Source organism: Chelon labrosus (genome assembly GCF_963514085.1).
Source record: "Chelon labrosus genome assembly, chromosome: 18".
Taxonomy (NCBI): Eukaryota; Metazoa; Chordata; class Actinopteri; order Mugiliformes; family Mugilidae; genus Chelon; species Chelon labrosus.
The window spans coordinates 14,792,539-14,818,241 of record NC_140351.1 but is presented as its reverse complement, the minus strand read 5'-3'; the positions used below and the strand labels follow the sequence as shown (position 1 = coordinate 14,818,241).

At 43.6% G+C, this 25,703-nt stretch overlaps 1 protein-coding gene across 1 annotated transcript; it reads right to left on the bottom strand.

The window, feature by feature from the left end:
- Positions 1-467: 467 nt before the first annotated feature.
- Positions 468-25,703, bottom strand: LOC311503537 (F-box/LRR-repeat protein 7). The gene is made up of 4 exons (XM_084566311.1): positions 25,290-25,703; positions 21,254-21,343; positions 3,723-4,340; positions 468-2,029 (listed from the first exon to the last, which is right to left on the bottom strand). The coding sequence occupies exons 1-4, from the start codon at positions 25,324-25,326 to the stop codon at positions 1,293-1,295; spliced, it is 1,482 nt and encodes a 493-aa protein (XP_084422437.1). The 5' UTR covers positions 25,327-25,703; the 3' UTR covers positions 468-1,292.

Here is a 25,703-nt window from a genome sequence, read left to right as displayed (position 1 = left end):
TGCAGCAAACCGCAATGTCTCCACAGGTGGACGGGCAAAGGCGATGCCGAAATACCTTTCACGAACGTCCTGCAGCTTTCAGAGTCAGCGCAGGTCCGGATGTCTCAAAACACACAGAAGTAACTAATGTTTTCCCAGCTGCATTTCTAGTCATAGAAATTCATTGTTTAGCGGATCACCTTGGAGATGTTTGCTTTGTGCTGTGATTACGTTGCGTAGAGCAACAGCAATGAAGAACAGGTGGAGGAGGAGGGGGTCCAGACTCGGCAACATGCTGACACGCAACTTCAGCCGTAAGTAGCAAACACTCAGGTTCATTTCATCCAATAGCATGGAAGCAGGAAGCCCTCTGACCTCTGAACCCCCACACTTCAGTTCCTGACGGGTTGGAAAACATTTCACAAGTCCATATAAGGCGTTCCCAGATATTCCTCAATGACTCGTAAACACGCGCACACTTAACAGGCTGGATTTTAGAAGAAGTTTATTGGCACAGTTACAGCAGCAATGTGTTCTTGTTTATTTTTAACAACCATTTGCTTTTGGCAGTACAAGCCCCCTCAGTAACCTTTCATTAACACAGAGTGATTGTCAGTACAGTTGCGTAAAGTGCAGATGCACACGACACAAAGAAGAGTGAAACGGAGTGTACTTTAAAATCAGCGGGTCCGCTTTGTTGCTGCTACATTCTCAGTGGTTTAAGCTCGGTTTCTGCTTCTGCGACGGATCAGCGCTGTAGCCTGCGCCGCGGTGAGCAGTTATACTATTGCGCCGCTGCGTCTTTCCCAAATAAACCCATTTGCTGCGTGTTTTCTGAGAGATTTTCTCTCCGACCGGAGCAGAACCCTCCGACGCAGAAGCATAAATCCAGCTTTAGTCTGAAGATACTTGCTGTTTATAAATAGCTGTAGTAATGTATGATAAGGATTATGATTCAGGGCTTTAATGTGATGACCTTTTAAAATAAAAAATATATATTACAATGCTTTTAAATGGTAACACAGCTGTACCCAGTGCTCAGTGTTGTTACATGGTGATTCTGGGGAAGAAGTAAAATACTGAACTTTTCTGCTTTTTTTTTCCAGATAAATATGCTTAAATACATTCTGTGGAAGTGTTTTCAAAAGGACAGCATTAACAGCCACCGAGCGCATTTAAAAAAAAAAAAAAAAAAAAAGACAAATTCTGGCCAGTATTGCACACCAGCTCCGACACGTCAGCCAATCAACTCTGCCATAGCAGGAATATTAGAACATCCACTTGTCAGAAGAGCAGCCCAAGAACGCCGCGCCTCAGTAGAAAGCGGGGTTCGTGTGCTCGATGACGCAGCGCCGGCAGTGGCGCCTGACGAACCGCAGAGCCTCCGGCGAAACCTCGCAGTCCTGCACGTTGAGAAGCTGCAGCTCGCAGCAGTTGGCCGCCAGAGCTTTGAGTCCTCGGCCTGTTACGCTCTCGCAGGCTCTGAGGCTGACTCGCCTCAGGCCTTGGCAGTACATGGCCAGCTGCTCCAGCCCGCTGTCAGACACCAGCGGGCATTTACCCACATCCAGGGACTTGAGTTTGGGGCAGCTCCTTGCCAAGTGGCCCAGGCCGTGATCTGTGAGCCCCTCGCAACCCCTTGCGTTCAAGTAGCGCAGTCTTGGGCAGTAGCGGGCCACGTAGCGGATGCCCACGTCTGTGATGCGGGTGCAGTGGGCCACACTCAGGTAGCGCAGGCATCCTTCGAGGCGGGCCACCTCGCGGAGGCCGAAGTCCCCCACCAGGCGGCAGTCACTGAGGCTAAGCTCCCTTATTGAAGGGCAGTGGAGAGCCAAGTGGCGCAAGGCTTCGTCTGTGAGTCTGGTGCAGCGGCGCAAATACAGGTGCGTCAGGCGAGGGCAGTGGGAGGCGATAGTTCGCAAGCCCTCGTCCTCGAGGGAAAAGCAGTCGGTCATGTCCAGGTAGTGAATGGAGATCTGCTGGCCGTGCAGGGGGGACAGCTGGAGAGAGGCCTCTGGGGTGAGGCTGATGCATGTGACCTTGGAGCAGCCTGGAGGAAGAGGAAGCAGAAATGAGTTATCCAGACGATCTCACTCAGATTTATGGGCTGTAGAGTTTAACCCGTACTGGCTTTCAAGGGACTCCTACACGATGCAAGTGTAAGAAACAAGAGCTTCTGTCCTTATTCTGTTTAAAAGCTGCTTATATATACCTTCAGAGGTCTCGCTTATCACAGGAAGACCACAATCTTTGAAGATGTTCTCTGACTTTAACTGCTGAATCATCATATCCTTATTTTGTGCAGACTAACATGAAAATGTCCCTTCCTAAGAGCTCTCTTAAGCAAAAGTGTACACAAACTAAAATATGTAAACCTCTTCTTTCTGATTTATGAAGCTATTATAACTGTAATAATATCAGGAACAAGACTACTCATAAAATTCTTTCTCTCTCTAAGTTACCCACCCCCTCTCTCTCAGTTTGCCTCATCCCTCTCCTTTCTTTGCTTCCTAGTCTCTCGTTCATTACGTGAACCAGGGGGACAAGGAACCCTTACCCTCAGTCTCAGTCCCTGGGTTCCTTCCATCTATTTCGCTCAGCTCCTGTAAACCAGTTAAGCTCCTTGCAGCTATTAAGGTGTGGTCTTTCTTGGTGAGCCCTCCTGAGTTGGGTGATTTGCCACCGGATGGCGCCACAGTAAGTTTGGTTGCATGCTTCCAGCAAGAAACATGAGCTGTTGTGGTCTCACTTATTAAAGGAAGACCATATTCCCTCTGGCTTTAACTACTGAGCCATTATATTATCCTTATTTTGTTTAGAACATAGACTTTTCCTTTTATAGTTAATCTTTCAATGGCCTAAATAGACAAATGGAATAACCACAGGAACAAAAAACTGTACAAATGTGTATGCAACTCTTAACTCATAACTGAAATAAGTTTAGGAACAAGACCACACCTCATATAAGTGTATTCCCCCCCCCCGTTTGTCTCAGTTGTCAACATCCACCTCATCCTTCTCTTTTCTTTTCTTCCTCTTCCCTCTTTCATTACAGGAACCATTGGGGCAAGGAACTCCCCTGGGGTCCCTTCTATTTCTTTCAGCTCCTGTCAACCAATTAAGTTCCTGGCATCAATTAAGGGGCGTGGCGCTCCTTAGTGAACCTTCTTAAATTGAGTGACTGGCCACCGGAGGGCGCCAGAATTAACCCCGCTAAGTCTGCTTGCGTGCCTCCAGCTAGAAGCACGAAATTGTTGTCCAATATGTGGTCAGATTTTAGGGATAAGAATCAAAGCTCTGTGTCCCTAAAAAACAGATTCAATTTCATTATATTATTTCTGTCAAATAAAACCCACAACTCTTCTCAAAAGGTTATTTTTACAACAAAGTGCTGGCTTCCTGCTGCTAATGGCGCAGACGCTGCTCTGCCACTGGTCCAAGTCGATGTTATTTGTGTCGCTTCCTTAATGAAAGCTGCAGACCGCTCCTCTTACTCATGTTGAGGTAAGTCCTGCGTTCGGCTAAAGAAAGCCTTTCTTCTCCCTCATGGGAGCTAAAGGTTGGCAGAGCTTCTCCTGCTCCTCTAATGATTTCACCAGCTTTACAAGAAATAAGTGAGGAGGACGGAGAGGAGGAATTCTTTGAGGTTAATCCACATGTGATGTAAGGTAGCAGCTGCTCCTTAATAAAACTGAGCTTTCAATCAAGGCTTTTATGCTTATTGTAGAATATGACAAGTGTACCTGAGAGGTTCAGGTGCTCCAGGTTGGGGCAGCGGGACACCACCTCAAACACAGCATCGTTAGAGATATTGTAACACCCGGCGACTTCCAGGCGACGCAGCTCAGGGCAGCACTGAGCCACCACGTGCAGCCCCCGGTCGGTGAGCCTCTTGCAGCCGTTGACCACCACCGTCTCCAGCGTGAGACACACGTTCGGGGTGTCTTGGCACAGCCGGTGGGTGAGCACCCTGATGGCGCGGTCGGCGTGAAGAAGCTCCCCCGTTAACCGGACGGTGCTCCACAGCCTCGGGTCCCACGCCAGGTTGTACCAGCGGCGGCACACCCTTGCGCATCGGCACAGCTGATTGGTGGGGAGATGGGAGAAGATCTGCAGGAGGGTGTGGTCGGGGAGGAGGTCGATGGGAGCGTGGTGGTGGGTTTTGGACTGCCTGGAGCGAGTGTGGGCGCCGGGTTGGGGGTGGATGACGGCGATGGTCTCAGCGGGGGCGGAGGACGAGGACGAGGAGTTGGTCTCATGGCCGTTGCTGGAGAGAGCAGGCGAGGAGAGGGAGGAGGATTTGGACGGCAGGATCAGACCCGGGCTGGGCGTGCTCAGAGTTCTGGTGCTGGAGTCAAGACCTGAGTAGAAAAAGAGACGAGATAAGACAAGATAAAGCTCCTGTTTTTGAAGTTTACAAAGAAATCTTGTGACTTTGAATACAATGGGCTGCAAGCAATGAAAAAGTTGTATCTTGCAGCTGGATCTGATTAGTGTTTAGTTTAATGAAGAAAAACTATATATTACAACCATGTTCATCTGACTTTCAACTTTTGGGACGTCCCCAACATCTTCTCATGAACGCATACATTGAAGGACTTGATAAGAAACCAGTTTTGTTTTTTTAGCTAGTCTAATGGAGAAGTCTGAATGGAGAAACACAAATACAAAACTACTCCGGTACATAAACCCAGAATTAATCTCTGACTTTTGGCCTAGTCCCTCTGTCGGAAGTTCAGAAGTGGAGGGTGACTTCAGCAAAACCCTTGAATATGCAGCAGAGTGGAGAAGAATCCACCTCCAGATACAGTTTTAATACAACGTGGAGTGGATTAAAACTTGTCGCTAGGTGACGCCTAAACTTGTTGTACATATATTCTGTGGCTTCACATCAAAGCTGAGCTGGCGTCAACTTTTTTTCATGCTCCAGTGACGCTGTCGACCAATCATATGTGTTTTTTTCACCAGTAACAGGCTCTTTTAGGGTACTGCGGGACGTAGACGCCGTAAGCTACGTAGCCTATGCCGGTGCAGTGTGGCTTGCTCTGTAAGAACACCACCCAAATGCTAGCTGGTGCAGTGTCATTTTTGCCAGTTGGGTTAATTTTTGTTTCTACTTCTTGCTCCACATTCCACTTCCTGATTCACTTTCAACAATGGCGACTGAAAGTTTCACCGAAGACAAGCCATACAAATGTTTGTATCGCCGAACCTCCTCAGTTAACCTTTCCTCAAGTTGATCCAAAACAAAACGATAGAGAAGCAGCCGGAAATACTAAAGTGGAAACAGGCTACTACCAAGCGGACCAATCACAGCTCTTGCGATCTGCATCGTGTACGGTACTTACATTTCTGGGGAGCCTCATAGGGTCTGCGCTGCGCCACGGCAATTCTGAAGCCTAAACCGTCTATTAAGTAACACTTCAATACGGACTTGCCAACGGAGTAGCTGGCCATTTTGTACATTTTATTGCTCGTAGAACGTAGCACAAGTTAGACTCTATTGGGAAAAGTGCAAAAGACTGTGAGCTCCACCACAAAAAGAGTAATCACAGTGCAGTCCTATACAGCCACATCTTCTCAGGTGTAGACAATTAAGACAACAAAGCCCAAGCACTACCTCTTGTAGGCTCCTGTTGGCATGCAGAGGGGGAAGTGGATTCCAGGAATAATTAGGTAACCAAATAAGACTCATGCACTTCTACATCAAATAGTAATTCCCAGTGCAAAGTGAAAGTTTAAATGTGTTTGGAGCTTGTTTTTAATACACAGGTTTCTGTTAAGACATGAAACCAAGATTAACTCAAAAGACAACATCATGGTTATGTTCCTGGGCCACAGAAGACATGATACAGGCCTCGTAGTACTAATATTAGTCACTCCTTTTATTGGCACTTGAAAAATTGGGGCTTGTATCATTTTGGAGGACAAATACCAAATATGATCTTTACTGGTCAACATTGTCTTCCATTCACCTTGATTGTGTGCATTATCCAGTTTTATGGGTAGATAAGAGAGCCAAATAAAATGGTTCAGGAAGTTCAGCGTTCGTCACGACAGTGCCACGCCAGCTTTTATCATCAACTAGGAGGCGTTTCCGTGGAGCTCGTCTTACTATCTCGTTTTGGGGTACAATTGTGTCACATCTATCTGTCACGGTCGCACAGGGCCTCTTCGTGTGATGGCTTCAAAGCAGAGCAGCTGAGGAGCTTGGTGCCGGGCCTGACAACGTTCGGTAAGCCTCTGTGTAAACACTGAGGCCCTCCTGACAGATGTGGACTGATTGTGTCTGAAGTCACAGCTGTGAGGAGCTGGAGCCCATCGCTGTAGCGTGAGACGACAGAATCCTTTCGTTGGCCGGGGTATCAGATCAGATTTGCGGGGTTGAGACATCACACTGGGAAACTTAGCGCTCTACTCTGATGCTATCTCTGTCTTGGCCAATGTTGAGGAGTTTAGCAAGACAAATAGTATATGATGTCATGTGATTCATGTTGTTTTAGTTATTTTGCGATGAACATGGTGCGCTGCAATGAATTCCTCTAGTGGATTGGCGATTATTTCACAAGACGTTACTGTATCTCAGTTTTGGACTTCAGTACATGGGTCAATTGTACCAAAAAGAAACATACAGTATCAATCTTGGGTAAAACAATCCATTTAAAATGCAGTCGACACAATAACAAAAACAGAAACCTGTCAAGAACCTTTCAAAAATCCTTTTAGTAGCTGGTTTTGTCTTTCAACTACAGAAATCTACTAATAGATTTGGACCCTGGTCTGTAGTTCCTCAGTCTAAACTCTCCCTGAAGTGTCGGCCCATCCCGATAACAACAAGCCTCTTTAGAAGATTCATTCAGACTTCAAGAAAGCTTTGGTTCAGGCTTCAGCCAAATCTATCAATATTAGGACTTCAAGAGATCAAGACTGGGTTATCTTTTTGAAACTAAACATGGATCTGGAAGCACAAGATAGTATGTCTGAGACACTTATTCACAACAACTCTTGGAGTCAGACTGTTATTTAAAAAGTAAAATATGCCACATAAAAACGTCTGTCAACACAAAGATTTTTTTTAGGCTAAATTTTTATATGTCTAACATTGCCTGCAATCATGTACTATACCTTTTCATTGAGCAGAAACTAATAAGGATAGATTTAACAATGTTGGCAGGCAGAACACGAGCCACAAGTGTAAAAGCAAACTAAGTTGAAAATTTCTTGAAATGTTTGAATTCCAAAAAAGTAAAAATAACTGAATCCCAAAAATAATATCTGATGTTAATATTGTTGTTCCAAGGGCCTATTAATCAACTTATGTCAGTTATCTCACCTCACTTCGAACCCCACAAGACATTTTCGATGGAAGTTGGATGAAACAACAGTGGATGTGTTTCACCAGTTCATTTTTAAAGGGATGACGGCATAACAATGTCAACGACTTGGAGAAAAGGGAGCTGGCAATGCTTGGCCACTTTGTAACTTTGACATTTATAGTGTGAACACAACATTGCTGTTGAAATGTACTGGACGCTGCACTCTCGCCTCTTTTTTTCACCATGAGAACTTTTTGTTTTATGACGTCAGTAATTGACCTGTATTGGAAGTATTAGCTAACCCCAACATGTTTATCTTCAAGTACCTGGAAACGGTGTGGTGAATCTGAGATTTAAAACGGATCATTATCAGTGATAAGCTTGGAGTGTACGGAGCATAGACTGCATAAAGATGGACGGCGGAACGGCTCCTCAAAAGTGAAGCCAAAGCAAGTAGAGCTCCCCCTGGTGGCTGACTGCAGTATAAGTCATAAGCTCCACCCCCTCCATGTTAGTGGATGGGACTTGGGCCAAACTAAAACACTAAAATACACGTCAAATATTATTTTTTTCAAGGATGGTTTCTGTCATTTTAGGTAGTTAATATAATAGTGATGCATATTCAAGTGTCAGATAAGTTTTAGTTGAAATCATGATCACTACCAGTTGGCGTTGCAACTGGTCCTGTAGGACCGTTAGAGGTTAAACTTTGAGGTTTATTCAAGCACATTTGCAAGATTCCTGAGTTGATACCTAGTGTTTTCCGAGATGTCTGGAACCACGGAACCATGGAGATCGATGCCCCGCCCACTCTTCCGCCAGACTCACTCGTGTTTTCTGGCGGAAGTGTGGGCGAGGCATCGATCTCCATGTGGCTCCACTCTTGGACCGTACAAAGCAGACTCTGGCTCCAAAGTCGCAAAACGGCGCTGCCTGTATCCCAGAGAAAATAGTGTCACTTTGGCCAATGCAAGGAAGTGGCAACACGCTGTCCATATTATATACAGTCAATGGTATGTAGCTCAGTCAGACTTTAAGAACGCCCCAGTTCTCTGGGACAAATATCAGCACCTAATTTATTAGCTTTTGACTTGTATGGGCATTATTTAGCCAGAGAGACTAATAAACCATACATTTGTTTGGGAATTGTTTCAGTAAGTTTATGTGCAAAGCAACTAAAAAGCTACTCATAAAACTTTTGGTCGTTTCATTTATTTCTCAGCTCGTTTAAGGCTACTTCTTTCCAGGATTTTATCAGGACATTTCTGAGATGGTTGTTTGCGGTCCTTTTGTACTTAAACACTATCCCGCTGACATTTGTACCAAATGCTTGTTCCGGTCATGTAGACTCAACCATGCTGCTTAATCCTGGACCAGCAGTCAGCTGCTTCTGCTCAGTCCGACAGTGACAAATGGACAGCATCCTGCCCGTCATGTGGTTTTGTGTGCTGGGACAGACAGCTGGGCAGCAACACCGTCCTCATGAACGTCCCGCAGATCTGTATTCCAGACCTTGGGCTCTGTCTACCTCTTGGCTCGACTTTGATGACATCTACAGACTCGTCCTCTGGGGAACATGTCCTCCGATCCGCCGCTACTTTAAAACTGCCTCTTGCGTGCATTAACATTCTCCTCTCGCCTCCAAATTCAGGCAGAATGACGAAGCAGCGAACGTTAAAAATATGCAGCAAACACATTTCACTTGGCTTTGGGTGGTCTGTCTGTGATTAGTTCCAATTAACGTGGAGAATTATTTCCTTTAGGTTATCTAGTTTATCTTGGCAAACTGATTTCTCCAATAATAATTCAGTTTTAGCTTAATACACAGCATTTAATTGTCCAAGGTGATTATTTAAACACTTCATCTATTTTAAATTTCAAACACCTGCCCAAATATGTCAAGACAACGCTGATGCTGGGGCTTTGAGGTTTATTCAAGCACATTTGCAAGATTCCTGAGTTGATACCTAGTGTTTTCCGAGATGTCTGGAACCACGCAGCCCAAAACAGGTGGAAATATGTATATTTTTCACATGTCCGTCTCAATAATAAGGCTAAGGAATCTGCAGTAAAGTTTTACTACAAACAGGAGAGGATCAGATTTTCCACAGGGCCGTGTGCAGGAATTACACAGACACACAGTTGGAGTCATTAGTCTTGATGGATGAAAGAGACACTGCTTTGTTGTTCAACTGCAAGCTAAGGCAATGGGTTCTCCATGTAACTCATCAGCAACTGGCTAAGGAGCAACTTCCAATACGTGTAATTACATGTGTCACTGATCAGAAGAGAGCTCCGAGCCCACAGAAACGCAGCGCCACTAATTAGACTACACCCACCCCCTTCTTCCCTCCGAAACACACTTTCACACAGCTGCTGGGAAACGTTAAGTGAAGTCAGCTTTGCAGTCCCCGAGCTGCACTCGAACTTAGGCCCCCCTCTCAGACCTGGTATTAACGTGTCCTACGTGATCCGGCTGCAAGTGTGGTAGCTTTAAGTACAGGTTGCACACACGCCCATTTGAGATCTGATCACTCAGATCACATTTGGAGGTGGTCTGATCCGCTTGTGGCCACATTCTTTGACACTTTGTGTCCCGGCCACATTAACGGAGTGCCTTGTGAACTGACGGCCTCTTGCATGAGATTAGTTCTGCCTCATTCATTCAGAAAAATTACAATTACGAGTGACTGTGTCCACTGACAAACAAATCCAAACAAGAATTAACAAAGGAAAGATTGAATATGAGTAGAATATGTCACAAAATAAAATTAAATAAACAACGTATCAGCATGTGGTTACTTAGTGGTGTGTTGATGTCAATGCATGCAAAGTAGCCATGTGGGGTAGAGTTACGTATTTCCTCAACAATGACCCCTTTATTGTAAAAGATTTTTCTTTCACTGCAGCGTCATGACGCTGAGATAAATAAAAACTCAACATACGTGCTTTCAGCGAGTGAGAAAGACTTTACAGGTCATTACATTCCACAATTTATATTATGTCCCCATGTCAGGGAGCACACACAACAAACAGTTCTGTTCGAAGGTTTGAAACAGCAGTAGATAGCAACACTTTTCTTTGATACAACAGTTGCTTGCACAATATTTTACTGCATCCCAAATCAGTTTTTATGATTTTACAGTTTACAGAGTAAGAAAACTGTGATCAAATCTCAAGCAGTGGCTTGAGGCGCACCCGGAGATCCCGCTAGATACATGCTAACACCATATACGAACAGGACTTTAGATAGCTACCATCTAAAGGAAGACCCTTTTTCTTGATTTCTGATAACAAATAAATTCCTCCTTAGGCATCTAAAGAGTCTCTTGTATTTTTTTGTCTTCTATATGATGAATGCCTATGCCTTATAGACACCATTTTAGTCCTTACATGTTTAGGCTAAAAGAGTGTGCATGTCCAAAATCCTCTCCTGCTAGCACAACTCCCATCAGACTCAAACTGTCTCCTAAATGATACATTTGTTCTGGCACAAACTCCGAAATCTCTCAGTGGAAATCCATTTTGAACTCAGAGATAATATTTTGACAAAACAATCGCAGCTCATTGTTCACTTATTAGCTTGGAGCTAGCGTGGAGCTTTCAACGTGGCCATTAGTGGACCTTCAGTTGCGATTGTTTCGTTATTCTTCCACTGCCAAAGTCAGGAATGAACTACAACATGGATGACAAGTCCCAAAAACAACTACTGAGCTCACATGTCAACATAATCATTTCATGACAACAAGGAAAACTGTGATGCAAGAACGTAAGTGGGCCTTGAGTTTGCTTCGGACGGTTTACTTGCGACTCCAGACTCTTCCATGAAAGAGTAAACTTTCCTGTAACTTCCAGTTGCTGCAAAAATCTTTATGAGTTAAGCAGTGGTGTCGTGTTTTATATCACTGTATCGCTGCAAACCTATCATTAACAGAACAAATACCATACAGCTGTTAAACTTCTCTTAAAGGCGTTGCAAGTGCAGATGGTGGAAGATTCAGTTGGGTTTAGGAAATCAGAGGAGAACAGCAGAACATCTGGTCTTTACCCCGCACAAAGAACAACTGAGCAGCGGTGAAATGAAAGAGAAACTCATGCATTCTGAATGCACATATAGCCACAGCAAGGCATACTTGGAATGAAATCATTTGCCACTAATACCCAAATCTGTGCTGATCCAGAGCAGCGCTGCAGCAGGATCCCATTAACATCAGCTCACTTCTGAAGCACATCTGGATCGTGCTTGGATACCAGAAGTTTAATGTAAATCAATTGGAGTGATCACTAAGAAGAAAAGAAGTGATGAGAGAGGTGTGGCTGGATGTTCGGAGTGATGTCGCCTTAATGGCAAAATCTTGATTTAAAAAAAAAAAGGAAAAAAGGCAGCACGCCAAAACAAAAAAAAAAAACAGATTGAAGGGAATCATTCGAGGGCCTCCAAAAAGAAAAGAGGGGCAAGAGGAAAGGAAAGAGGGAAGATAAATTGGCAAATGAGCCTGCAGACTTTAGCAGAGACAGAGACAAGTGCACAGGCAGGGTCAATCCAGACTTTGACGCAGTCTGGTCGTAAACCAAAGCTTTAGGGATTCTACTCGAGATCTTGCAGCGCTGTGAAGCTCCGCTAAGACCCTGTCTGGAGCTCGTAGGATTATTACTGCCGCATCTGGCAGAACAGACCAATCCATTACCTCAATGCCATTAGCCCTGCGACATGTTCCCGCTCTGCCGCGCTCCTCCCTGCCAAGAGTGTGAGGGAATCGGATGCTCATTTTCTAATCGTAAGTCAGGAAATCAAATCTGAATCAAGTTAAGAGGGGTAAAGTGTAAAAAAGAAATAAGTATAAATAATAAAAAACAAGCAGGCAGCAGGGATTTGACTGAAACTAAACTAAAAACACAATTGATTTATCAGCGCTAAGCGGTTACGTGCTCCAGTTTTTAAAGGGAAACATCCGACTGAGAGAGAGAGCTCCTGGGATAAAAAACATCTGGGTCTGTCTCGGGTTTTATTGAATACATGGAAGTTGATATTACTGTACGGTGTGGCGGCTGGGCTATCAGCAAAGCCTTCACTACAGGAAGGTCTTACGTCACTGCTCAACCTAAAAGACAATAGGGCCGGCTGGTTCCTTCACAATGTGCACACTCGGACAGGAAATAGACTCGTTCACACCGCACAAGCCCCATAACTACTTCTGGCCTGCAGCTACTCTCACACTCACTCAGTGTCAGGATTCATTTCTGAAGATCGCGCCACAGCAGATTGGGCCATCCACATGCCAGGAACAACGCGGCTAATTTCCTCACGGGAGTTTTCCGCCTATTAAAGCCCTTCGAACGTCTCTATACTCTGCTCTCGTCACTTTATAAATCCTCAGCTGAGGAGGACAGCAGACGCTCAGATATCCTAAAGCCAGACTTAAAGGTGAACCCACTCCGTGAAAAGTTGAGTTCTGTGTTTGTCTACCCGTAGCAGCCGACATTTTCCAGGATACAAATGAGAGTCAAAAGTAATTTGGCGTCATGCGAAGCTGATCTTGCCTTTGGCAAAGAATCTGAATTTAGGATGAAGTCATTTTTTAGCAGGTTGTTAAATAGGGATGTCAAAGATGGGGTGACCGGGTTTGGAGGGTCGTATGCACAATTTGCCCCTGTGTACAGTTTATCCTCTTTGGCAGAGTTGTGTGAGAAGTGCGGAGTGACGGTCACGTTAAATGGCGGAGGAGGGTAACGTGGCTTCACACGGCACCAAGCAGAACTCCACATCAGGCAGGGAAATGGAAAAGCTAACACTGGCCCAAGTGTTTGATTTGGTTGTGATGAGGAGCAAATGTAATGATCTCATGTGGTTAAAGCAACAGAACGAAGGGAAGTGCTGGAACTTTTGTGGTTTCAAACTCCTGACAAAAAGGGCTCACTTTCACTCCAGAAAGAGCTCTCAAATGGTAGAAGTGACTTCAGCAAGAGAGGAAGGTTTTTAGGCACTACGCATAACCTGTTTGATCCTGACAAACTTTTTTCAAACCTTTTATTTTCTGCGTCGTGGGATAAATTAAATGATTATCTTATGATAAATTGATACGTCTCTTATGTCTGTATGCTAAATATCAAGTACAGGTAGCAGACTATTAGCTCGGGTTAGCATACAACCATAAGCAGGGGGAAATAGCTAACCCGGCTCGGTCTAATGTTGCACATCCTTCAAAACTTCAACTCATCATTTTCACTCATCATTCACATTTCTCTTAATCTGTTAACATTAGAGGCATGGCTGGTTGAATTTTTGACACCTAGCATCATTAAACAAGCTAGCTGTTTCAACCTGCTCTAGTCTTTATGCCCAACTAGCTGCATGTTGGGTGTAGCTTTATTAACATACAGATATACAAGTGGTATTGAATTTCTCACTTTACTTTTTTGCAAGAGAGCCAATAAATATACCAGTCAATAAATAAATGGAAGATGCTATTCTAGCTTCTTAGATGCACGCCAACATCCATTTTAGCGATGTTTAAGGTACGTTTTATGGGGAAACAAATAAAAACAGGATTAATTCTGACAAAGAAACATGAGAATACTAAACTGTACCACTCTTTTATTGGTATGCTAACCATGAAACAACAGCTAACAAATGATTAGCATCCGCTGCACACAATTATATGTAGAAGAAAACAGCAAGCCTGGCTCTGCTGATATTTAAAACCTGTAAAACTTTTCAATTTTACACATTAAACAAAGATGTTACAGCTGATTGCTTAGAAGCACATGTTTTTGACAACTAGCATCTATATACAAGCTAGCTGTTTCAAACATTCTGAAATCATTGTGCTATGCTAACAGCATGCTAATAATGTAGCTTCATTAGCATACAGACATAAGAATGGCTTTCTCACAGATTACAGGAGTCAATGGAGTGCAAATATTTTTGAATAAACTCTGTGTAAGTATTGTTTTGATAACAAATGAGCTAAGCTAACAATGTGTTAGAACTGATTTTGCTCTACTGTACCTACAGGTATTCTTTGTAAACACAACACACACACAAAAAAGGGTATTCAGTTGTTTTTGTGTGTTTTTGTTTTATTAGACTAAGCTGTTCCTCTAATTTGTATGCCATTGCAACTTCACCCGCAACTGACACATGCTTACGTAATGAAACAAGCCACGTAATGAAAAGAGGGGATGGGAAGTCCAAAGTGTCAGTTCAGCTGGTCCACAACTGTGGTCATGTTGCCACATAAAAGCTCAAAAACCCAGGTGGATCATAGTAAAAACATCATGCGCAAGCCAAAATCTTGACAGGAAGCAAGCGTGGGTTTCAGCCAGGTGGCGTCTTTCCCAACTCCTGTCAAACATGCTCCTGTAGTAGACCTGAAAAACGTGACCCTGCCGAAGAAAATGGAAAACGCATCGAAAACAACAAGGCCAGTGCTCCTTCCTTCTCAGCACAGAACGAGAAGGCCGAGCAGTAATCAGAGAAGAGTTATGAGATGGAGAGCTCTCCTCCCTGAACTGCCTTGGCTTTCCTTCCCTTCCTCCTCCTCCTTCTTCGGTAAACTGCTTTCACTTGTTTTTCTTTTTTCTGTCGCTGCCTTGTTCTGTGCTTTTTCGCTCAGATTTCCTGGCTCACGCAGCAGTGGAAAGGAAGGGGGAGGAGCGAGGACAGCTGATGGAGAAAATCTGGGGAAAATAGCATTGGCATTCTTTGCCTCTGTGTTTTGTCTTTACACAGACAATTTCCAATGAGGAGTAGAAGCAAACCGCTGATATATCTTAGTACAATTGCAAAAGACTCATGAAAAAAAAAGCCTTAAAATAACTGCAGGCTGCAGTTTTGTTTAAAATTGGGAAAAGGGGAACAAACATCAAGATGCTATGAATTTCTGTACATAAAATGTGAACAATCAGTATGTCCTCCGTAGGGTAGCCAAGTATCTCCCCTGGAAAACAGATCCTACCTCATCTAAACAAACTTCTGTATGTTGGAGAACATCCAACAGAGCTGTAAAGCTGTAGAACTAATGCAGTATTAAGTCTCACCAAGTCGTCACTACGGTAAAGAGGATCATAACAACTTAAATTTTCTTTCTGCAGTAAAAATGTCCCAACGGCAATGACACACTCGCCCTCTCTGCAGAATTGTTCGTATTTGGCAGAGCAAAAATCAACAGCGAAACACTATACATCTGACTGAGTAAACGCGAGTAAATGGGTCATCGGCAAGTGAGGTTAGTTTACAGATGAAGTGCGAGGGATTTGCTGCCCCTGGGAAGGCAACGGACATTAACATATTGGAGACAGGAGTTTTTTGAGCAGAGCTGTTTAGACTGCACATCTGACCTTCAAACTGCCTTCAAGAAGTGGAAATATTAGGAATCCGAGCATTTGATTCTGTCTCTGAAAATGAACGACACAGACAGATGCTCCAATGACGGAAAGGTCACCTGCGCTATCCATACACCTAGCACCTAGCATTCTTCTCTGGCATTTGAGTACTCCCAAACCTGAACTTGCAGAAACAGAAATTTCTGGAAACAATGACACACACGTTTGCTTCCTGGTTGGGTCTTGTCAATCAGTGCTGTCCTTCTCTGATTTGTTACACCCATATCATTCAACCCTTTTCCAGAAGAGGCATGAGCCTTGTCTACCAGTGGCCAGTGGAACATGGATAACAAATTAAAGATGTTGCTGATCTAACTCCAAGCTCATTCAAAAGCAGTCGCGCCCTTATTTATGCATAGTTTTAAGCCTTTACGTAATTTAAACAGGAGCAATAGAGACCAAGTTTGCTTTTTGTACTAGGTTGTAAACATTTTTATTTCTGCTGTAAAGTTTTTTAACATGGAGGTCTATGGGGATTGACTCGCCTTTGATGCCAGTCTCGAGAGATCATTTGAGGAACTGCAGCTTGCGGCATCATTCATTCATTCATTTTTCAGCCCAGTAGGTTGCCAGTTAAGTTTACCGTACTGAAAACGTCTCAATGTGGACGTAGCCTTGATACCCATTGATAGTCTACCTTTTGTGAGTGACAACACCAGGTTGTTGCTTAAATTCTTGTCTGATGGAAGCATCTACTCCAAAGAACCCCAACCAGATTCTGACATTAACTCAGTATCTGTACGTCTTCATCCATAAAGTTGATATTTGTAAGGAGTTCTCATCTAAATGGCATACGGCTTTTGACAAGCATACAGAAAACCGCATATAAACCGTGACATGTTTACAGTACAGCCTTGCGGTACAGAGTTAGAAATATGGAAGGCCAGATTGAGCTTTTCCTCGTCACTGTTATCACTGTTTCTTTGGGTCCTTGGCAGACAGAAAGGAAGTCGGTTGTTCATTGTTCGCACTATTCGCCTGTGTCTGAGCCACCTTCCTGGTGCCATTATAAGCGGGTGAAGGAACTGACCCCAAAGCTGCTCAGAACTGATCACCACCCCTGTGAATCTGTGTTATATCAACGCTTTAAGCTTTGGCACAAGCTCCAGCTGATAAAGCAAAGGATCTTCAAGAGTTACGACGCACTGGCTAAACATCTCTTGAATCCTAACTCTTATAATGTCTGAGCTGCATTCCTTAGGTACCCTGAGTTGGGCTGCGCCAAAGCAAACCCTTGAGGCCCAGACAGGGTCACAGTGTAACCCCTGCTGGGAGATACTCAATTTCATCCCACAGGAAGGATTTACTGTCCAGGACTGTGCCTTTCAGTCTGCAGCTAATAAGCAAGTGGGTCAGGCCACCACAGACTTGTCTAAATAATAACTGAAAACAGAGACACATTGCAGAAACCTGCCAGATGACTGTCTGACTACGTTTCAGTAGAACTTCCTAATGTTGATTTTGTGGAATATGTGATGGATGGCATCGGGGCTGGACAATAATTCAGTATTTTGGTTTTTATTGAGCTTTTAGGCAGTCATGACATCTTTCACATTTTTGCGATGGGACTGGTTTTTTGTTTACAGAAATACCAATCAGTCCTGGTGGAAACTGGTGCAGTCTCCAGACATTTCATGTCAGGGTCTCTGGTTTGGATCATACACGCAGTGGCTTTAAAGCCAGACTCCATTTTGACAGAAAAAATAAAACTTATTCATCTTATAAATATAAAAAAATAATCAAAATAGTTGTTCACTCTATAAGTAGGTTTACAGAAAGTTGTGTTTATAGCAGGCTAACTAGATAGCAAAGATGTAAAAAAACAGAACAATAGTTTTATCTAAGACATACAGTCATTATGTACCGACTAATATACGTATAATGACCACGTACATCCATTAAACCAAGATTCCTGTGTCTGCCCCATGTTAGCTTCTCCGGCTGATGTTTATGACCATCTAGCTTTGATGCTAGCTTAAATTAGTTTTAATTTAGTCTGGTATGACCATTAGCTTACCGGGGCTAACGTTAGCAAACATTAGATCAGATTGGCATATTGGGAAGATTTTTGCTAACAACAGATTGCTAACTTGTCCACTGGTATATTCTGTAATGTTACCCCATAGTTTTGCATTTAAGATTAGCATTAGTATAGGACCGCAAATGTGGCTAGTGTTCCCCCGGTTTAGTTACATAGCAACTTTAAGTGGAACTGTACATCAATTCTGTTGTTAGACTAACGATTTCAGGCAAAATTAACAATGATTAAATGTATTTTACAAATACACCATAAACAAATATGAATGTATGTATATGAATGTGTGAATGTATTATTCATATAGCTAGCTCTGTGCTTGTCCTTTTTACTGGAAACAGGGCAATGTCTTGCTGCACTGATCATCTTTCTGCTCCTAGTTTTTACATTTTGCACATAAACATGGTGGTTCCTTCTTTGTTACCAGACTAACTAACAACATGAAAGCGGCAGTGACCTTACTGCAGCATGGGAACACAACTGGCCCCAGTATGAATACTCCCAGTGTGTGGTGGGGAAACAGGCCAGACTGCTTCCTGATTAGTTTAGTGGACCACAGCACTAGGTGGGCAAGGGCTGTGTGATCTGCCACTGTGTGCGAGTACGTGAACGCAGATCTGGATATGTGCTTATTTGTGCATGTGCGTGCATGTGTGTGTCTTTGTAAGGAGGGGGGATTTGACTGTGGCCGTGGCGGTTCGAGACCATGTAATTACTCCCACTTAGCATGGAGAAAAAAATAACAATTTCAGTCATAACACAGGGGGAGAATTATGGTCTGGAAGCCACTGGGCAGGGAGTCTATCTATATATTTCTATCGGCACAGGTTGTACTCCAAGAAGACGCATTCAGGATGATTATCAATTTCTCCAAAGCACTCTGGGTTTTTTTTCCAGGCGCTCCTCAGTGGACACATCCAACTGGCACTGCATTTCCAAAGCACTAACCCGCCATGACTCAGTACACACTACTCTATAAGTCGATCAGCGAATTAGCCGCACTAAAACAATCTACCTGACCCACAATCCAAACATCTGATGTCTCGTGACGCTTTCTTCTTTTCGCAGAAACACCTTGAAACCTTCCTGCTGACTGACAGTTATAAACACGGGCTGTAGCTGGTATTTGTTTTCTCGCTGACAGTGCCAGACCACAAGAATACTACATTCACCGTGCCAGAGCAAATTTAAGATCGGTGATGACAATGCATGAGCGGGACAGGGTGCGCATATATTTGTACGAGCGTGCGAAACAGTCGATGAGTCAGTGGTCAGCTCAGAGCGTGGGGGTTGTTGATAAGGTTCTTATCAGGATAAGTCAGTGACTCAGCGATTACCATTTAATTTCCACCATCTGAATCTTCGGTCACTTTGGAAAATACAGCGCTCAGACCTGTAAAGAAAGTATATGGTCTCATTTTACTGCTAGGTGACTTAAGACAAGGTCCCGATAAGATACTAAAATTTAGTCCGCTATACTGAAATACTAAAAGCTGCACTAATAATATATATTTTTTTAAATTAACAAGGGATCAGATAAAAATTAGCCTTGAAACATGAACACTCACGTCTCTCTTCAACCTCGTTTCTAAATATCAGTAAAGCATTTAGCAGATGAAAGACAAAAATCATACTGAGGATTTGGTGGAGACCAAACATGGAGCTAAAAGAGGAGTCCAAAATCAAAATGAAAAGTGTAAAACAGCAGTTAAAGGGGAATTACCATTAGGGTTAGGGACTCAACGGGGAATAGCACTAGCGTAACGTAACAAAATATTGGTGAAATTAACGAGTTTTGCGGCAGATAATGCATTATTTAGAGGCTGTGTTTCGGTGCCCCATTCACTCCCACTATATGGATATACGCGGATCTAAATATCGTCTGAACGACTCCAAATGACACCAAAGTTACATGGGTGAGTAAACGATCGTATTTTATGCCAGAAATAAGGTCCAGGCTGTAAAAGACGGAAATTCCGGAAATTAAATTCAGATTTAAATATCGAATAAATCCTCATATGTTTGTTTGTTTCCTCCATAAGGTTTCTGTGTTAAATCCATATTGAAACAATCTCCTCTCTGAGAAATATAAAGCAGCAGCCTTGAAAGTTAAGTCACCGTCCATCTCTAAATGACCTAACATAGCTGTGACTGAGCCTATGACGCACGGATGTAAATTGCGTTTACAGTATTCAGATCTGGGTGTCCGTGGAAGCATTCCCGTGCAGAATCACAAACTCATGCACAGTCAGTTGCGCATAATCCATCTCGCAGCAATTATCTTTCTGCCCGGTACAGTAGGCAGATAGAGCTAACGTTTAACTTAAGCCTGGCTTCGTGTGAAAGCTTTCATACCTGTGCTCTGGTGTGTCGGCACTGACGAGGTTCCGGTTTATAAATGTTCAGGGCACAAATAGACAATAGATCATGTCTGAGTAGATGGCACGGAAGGAGGAGGGCAAAGTTTCTGTGCGTGTCTGGCCACTGAGAGACATGGATGAAGAAATTTCAGACCAGTTGCGGTTGTTTGTGTTGCAGTGACGTGTAGTTACATTTCTGGGGACGTGACGCATCCGGCTACGGTTTAGATCTGATGCAGGTTTTGAAAAAACACAGTTACCACTTATTGCAACAAAAGAAAAAAGAATATTTCAGACCACTTTGTGTAATTTTCCAATGAATATCTTCCTTAAAAACACATTTCGAAAGATCCGAGATCCCGAAAGCCTTTTGCAAGACAGGGAACTTACTGCCCCTAACATTACAGTATTTTGTAACTATAGCACTGAGACATTAAAATGCAACTTTTTGTACTATGTGGTGTTCTTTCCTACTAAAAAAACCCCCCAAAACCTCCTGCTTTGACTGGCAGATTGTTCAAACTGTTTCAGACTGATCCACATTTGAGACAGCTGTCCACAGCAGGCTTCAAAAGGCATCTGCCAGCTGCAACGTATTTCTGAACCATTACAGTGAGCATACAGTTTACATTCGTAACACATACACTCCTGACAAAGAGTTCCCTACGGTAACCCTGCCAGGGCTGGAGGACTGCCTGGGCAGGCGGGAGGCTGAGTAGCCGAGAGGGAGTCAGGGAGCCGCATGGAGAGGAGCAACAGCAGCAGAAGGGGAAGCTCTCTTTCCACATTTTCGCTCCCTACACCTTCTCCGTCTCCAAGTAAGCCCCTCTCGCCCTCCTCCTCCTCTCCCGAGCACACACACCTCCCTCCCTCCCTCCCTCCCTCCCTGGCAACGCTTTGAGCCTGATACGACCACAGTTTAGATAAGCATTCTTCCACAATGAGAAGCCAGAAGTCCTTTTTTTTCTTCTCCCCCCTTCTTTTAAAACAAAGCCCAAGAAATGCCTTTGGTTTCTGATGGGAGCTGCTGTGAGTTTGTTTTCAATTTAAGGTTATCCCAAGAACACACAGGTTTCTCTCCAAAAATAGGCAGCACAGAAAGGAGGAGGAGGAGAAGAAGAGGAAGAAGAAGAAGAAAAAGGGAGGGGAGTTTGGTTAATGAGCACCAGATGCCTTACCTTCGGTGGTAGCCGCATTCTTCGGGGCTTTGGTTGGTGTGTGATCTGTGCTCGAACTTATGTCAGAGGAGATGCTTGAGCTCCCTTTACCTGCAGGGAAGAAAAACCAAAAACGTTCATGTGTATAGTGCAGAAAGTTTGAAATGTCAATGCTGCCTTTTGATTTACGCTTTATAAATCCGATGGCGTTTCGAAAAATCAATCTTTTCATGTTTAAGTTCAGTCCCCGGAGAGTGTCTGTCAGAGATAGCTGAGGAATCAAGCTTTGATGATGTATTTAAAATGGTAAGGAGGTATGAAGTGTAAGGAAACATAAAGCCCATCACTCTCTGCTTTCATGACTTTTATGTGCTTCGGCTTTGGATGGATGGCTAGTCTTGGCACATGCACAAAGTCTCTGCTGGTTTGTTTGAGTTAGTGTCCCGTTTTTTTTTTAATATTTGGACATGGAATAAAGTCTCCTGAAATTCCCTTTCGGCCTTCGTTTCCACAGAGGACGAGCGGGGAGAGGCTCAGCAGGACGCAAACGATTACGAATGTATCATCAGCGTATAGTCGTCCGCATCTAAGTGATTTCTATAGTTTGCATGGATTTACAGCTCCTTCTTTCAGTTCGCGGCGCTTCATCTCCGAGACATACCCTTCTGAGCGCGCGCCTCCGTTGCCAGAGTACAACGGGCCCGCTTGACTGTCATGGTGACTGCCTGTGGAGAAGTTGTTTATGGCACTTCATTCCTCTGTCAGATCATAAATGCAGCTTTGTGGCTTTTCCTGAGAGTAAGTATGCGCCTTTCGCCCAGCACAACAGGCCAGGGAGGTATTCCCAAACAGTCACACCCACGTCCACATCAAGTGCAGCCACCTAAACAGTGCAGACAGTTCCCGAAAATGAGCAGCGAATATGAAAGCTCGAGCGGTGAGGGAACGAAGCGCGACCTGCCTCCACTCACGCTCACGCGTATATATATAAAATAATACAAAAACCAAAGCAGCTCATATGGTTTTGGCGTGAATGACATTTTGTGGTGACATCACTGAGCTGACACATCTGCTAAGGCTCATTCGAACTTCAGCAATGACTCAGAGATTCACGAAGAGCTTGCAGATGTCAACTTGAGGGCTCTTTTTTAATGTCCAAGCAGAACATAAAGCTTTAGTTGGGCAAATACTGAATATTTAAATATTTAGCTCGCTGCAGGACCCTTTTCCACAGCGTGAGGAACTCTGCAAGGCTGTTTGAGCTGAGGAGCCGTGCAAGACCGATTGTTTTCTGTCTTTTGGGGAAAAAACAAGTTTCAGAAAGTCTCCTTGCTTCCTGTCTTGTGCTTATATAATGTGCTTGGTGGATGGTTGCTGCATAGTTGGAGCTAGTGTGTAATTAATTGCGGATTCACACTTGAAAACAGATGTGGGCTGCAGAATTCTGCGCTTACAAGGCACTAGGTCCGAATATTAACGGTACGACACTAAAACTGCAACTCCTAAAAAGAGGTTCCACCCATTTAAGCATTGTTCTCCTCGCTCGTGACGAATGCAACGCAAAATTCAAAGCGGCAGAGCGAGAGAGAACATTATTCTTCCTTGTGAAAACCATGTGACACCACCGTCAACAAAATGTCTGTTGCTGCAACGTTTGTGTTTGCAGCTAACTTCAATCTTGGTTTTTTTATTTCCCCCCCTGCGAAGCCGCTGCGTAGCTCGAGGACAACTGTGTTAGAATCTGTTTGAATTCCAAGGTGGAGCCGGGCCACGTGTTATTTTTAACATCACGACTTCCAACCTTTTCTCCGCAGTTATTGACTTAGGAAGAGAGCTCATTGGAATGTTATTTATACAAACATTTCTGCTCCGGAGGCAGAAATAATGTGCTGGGCCGAGCCGGCGCGCAGTTTCCCTCCGAATGTGCAACGCCGAAGATTAGACCTCAGATGAAACATGCATGCGAGGAGATGAGATTTGCGGCGATATGAACGTTAATATCTGCAGTCAAACCGGTGCTTATGGCAATGAAGATGACTTTTAAGGGGATATTCTAGGATTATTAATGCCACATGTTGGAGATTTTATCGGCGCAGTGGTATGAGAGTCAACAGATTCGGGTTTTGTTTATTGTAATATCATAAAAAGGAGGTTTAATGTTGTCTTTTGGTGGGTTGAAGCTGCATTCCAGAGAGGTGAAACAGTTTTCTGGTTTTATCCACCACCCCAGAGAGGTGGACAGAGCAAAAATCGTCTCATTTCTCGTCTCAAAGACCGGTAAAGCCAATATTAAAATAGGTGCTATTTTATTTTTAGCATTGCATGTGTTGATGAATACATTTGGTATGTATGTAGAAGGATTTGCTTGTCTTCTAAGAACCGTATCCATAGACAGCCATCAGTAGATGGAGAGTAACTTAAAGGGACAGTCCAGTTTCTCTGAAATGGGGTTGTATGGGGTACTATAGTACTCATAGTAAGATTAAGTGCGTGGTATATTTTGACTATTTTTGGCCACTTTAACTTGCCCTTGGAGACTGAAGCTGTTACGCCGCCCTCTTCAATGTCACCTGACTCCACTGACAAAAACTGCAATTTTACCTTTCAGCATATGGGAGTCGCTGCTCCACAGCAGTGTTTACTTTGCTGCTCCGTCGGGTTAATTTGGACGCAAACTCACAGGTTAACACACCCAAGTCACAGCATGACGCAAGCAAACTACTGATCGAGGCAGCCGCATGCAAATGACGCATACAGTGATCTGCGTGTTAAAATTACTCTTTTTGTCAATGGAGTCTGGTGGCTTTGGAGAAAATGACACAAGGGCTTCAGCTTAGCGTATACAAAAACTGTCAGACAATAAAGGTGCAATATTCTAAAAGCAGCACGCACTCATACCAACACTGATTGATTTAGATGGTTGAAATATGTTTTACTGGTCACCCCATCTACAGGCGTTCATTGCTTGGCTTCCATGCCTTTACTTGGCTTCTTGACCACCAGCTACTGTAGGTAATACTACAACTATGACAACCAGTCCCACTTTAAAAGAAGCAGATCTATCCCTTTAACGTCACAAACAAAGACCTATTGGTGTGTCCATTACAAGAGACCGTTTAAGAAGGACTAGTTTCCATAGACGATGCAGTCGTGTGTCATTTGTTTCCAGCACATCTTTTCATCCAGCCACATAAATATGACGCATATGGCAGTGACTAATAACGCGCGGACCGGCTTCCAAATAACAACAGGCTGATTAGGCTGTCGACAAAAATCTGTGTAACTGGTTCTCATCAAGATAAGACGGACTAAGTGCCCGCATACCTTAACGCTCATGTCCTCTGACCCATCACCTCCACTAAACCCGCACGAACGCCCTTTTTTCTTAAAGATATCATAAATTAGACTACCAGGCTTGTCCGATGAACTCGTTGGCCTGCCAAGTCAGCAGCTGTCGACCGAGAGGTGACATTTTACTGAAACTGCCACCAGCTTAAACTCAAGAGGACAACTGCATCCCACTTAATGCCAAATCACTGAACGTGTAGAAGAGTAGGTTGAAGCCAAATAAGGTTTAGAGGTGTTTTTTTTTTTTTTTTTTAAAAAAACATCTTACTATATCTTTCATTTTGGGTGATTAAACACGACCAGCAGATGTCACCCTCTTTCTTGCATGAAAATATAAATGTTGCACATCTTTAAAAGTGCAAGAAGACACGAATTGGAGGTCTGAAACTGCTTTAGAACAGCCGCCTGTTGCGAGATTGGTGCGTAATACAAGTGAAACTCAAAAATACACATTAACCCAACACGATAAAAGTTAGTTTGAGGGGATGGTGCTGGTTTGAAGCTCGCCAACTGATGTCTATGGGGACAAACTCGAGGAAGCTCCAGACACCAACCCGCACATCGTTTCTATTTTTAGTTTAGCAGAAAAAAGTCATCACTACCGGTAACTTAAAAGCATTTATTTTACTAACTAGAGTACTGGCCAGTTTGTTAAAATGAGTTGGAATTCATATAAAAGCTGTTTTGAAGATATTACTGCAGCACTTACCCTCGCTTCCATACAGTTTTCCATTGTTCGCACCCATTTTAAAGAATACATAATCTATGCGCAAAAACTCGGATTATCAGGTTAAATTCCAGAGTAAAAAAAATAAAAAATGAAAGTCTTTCCATAAAGAAAGGGCTACACGGCCAGAGGTTTGAGCAGGGCCGCTAGCTCCGACTCCAAATAGTTAATCCAGATGTTGAAGAGAGGACGCCTGAGCATTACGCAAACCTAGAATCCAGACTTGTGCTTCCAGCGGCGCAAGACTTTCTATATCTGAACATCCACAGACTCGCAGCGGTGTACACACTCTCACACACAAAGGGAAAAAAAAAAAAACGGTCCCGGATTCGAGGAGTTTGGGAGAAAAAGTTTGTGAAGTGCCCTAAATGGTAAGCAGCTGTTTATCAGGCGGAG

Coding starts and splice junctions, on each gene's coding strand:
- LOC311503537 (XM_084566311.1), bottom strand. CDS start 25,326: ATGGGTGCGAACAATGGAAAACTGTATGGAAGCGAGG. Junction 21,344..25,289: donor AAAACTGTATGGAAGCGAGG/GTAAGTGCTGCA, acceptor TCTTCCCTGCAG/GTAAAGGGAGCTCAAGCATC. Junction 4,341..21,253: donor GAATGCGGCTACCACCGAAG/GTAAGGCATCTG, acceptor TTTTCTACTCAG/GTCTTGACTCCAGCACCAGA.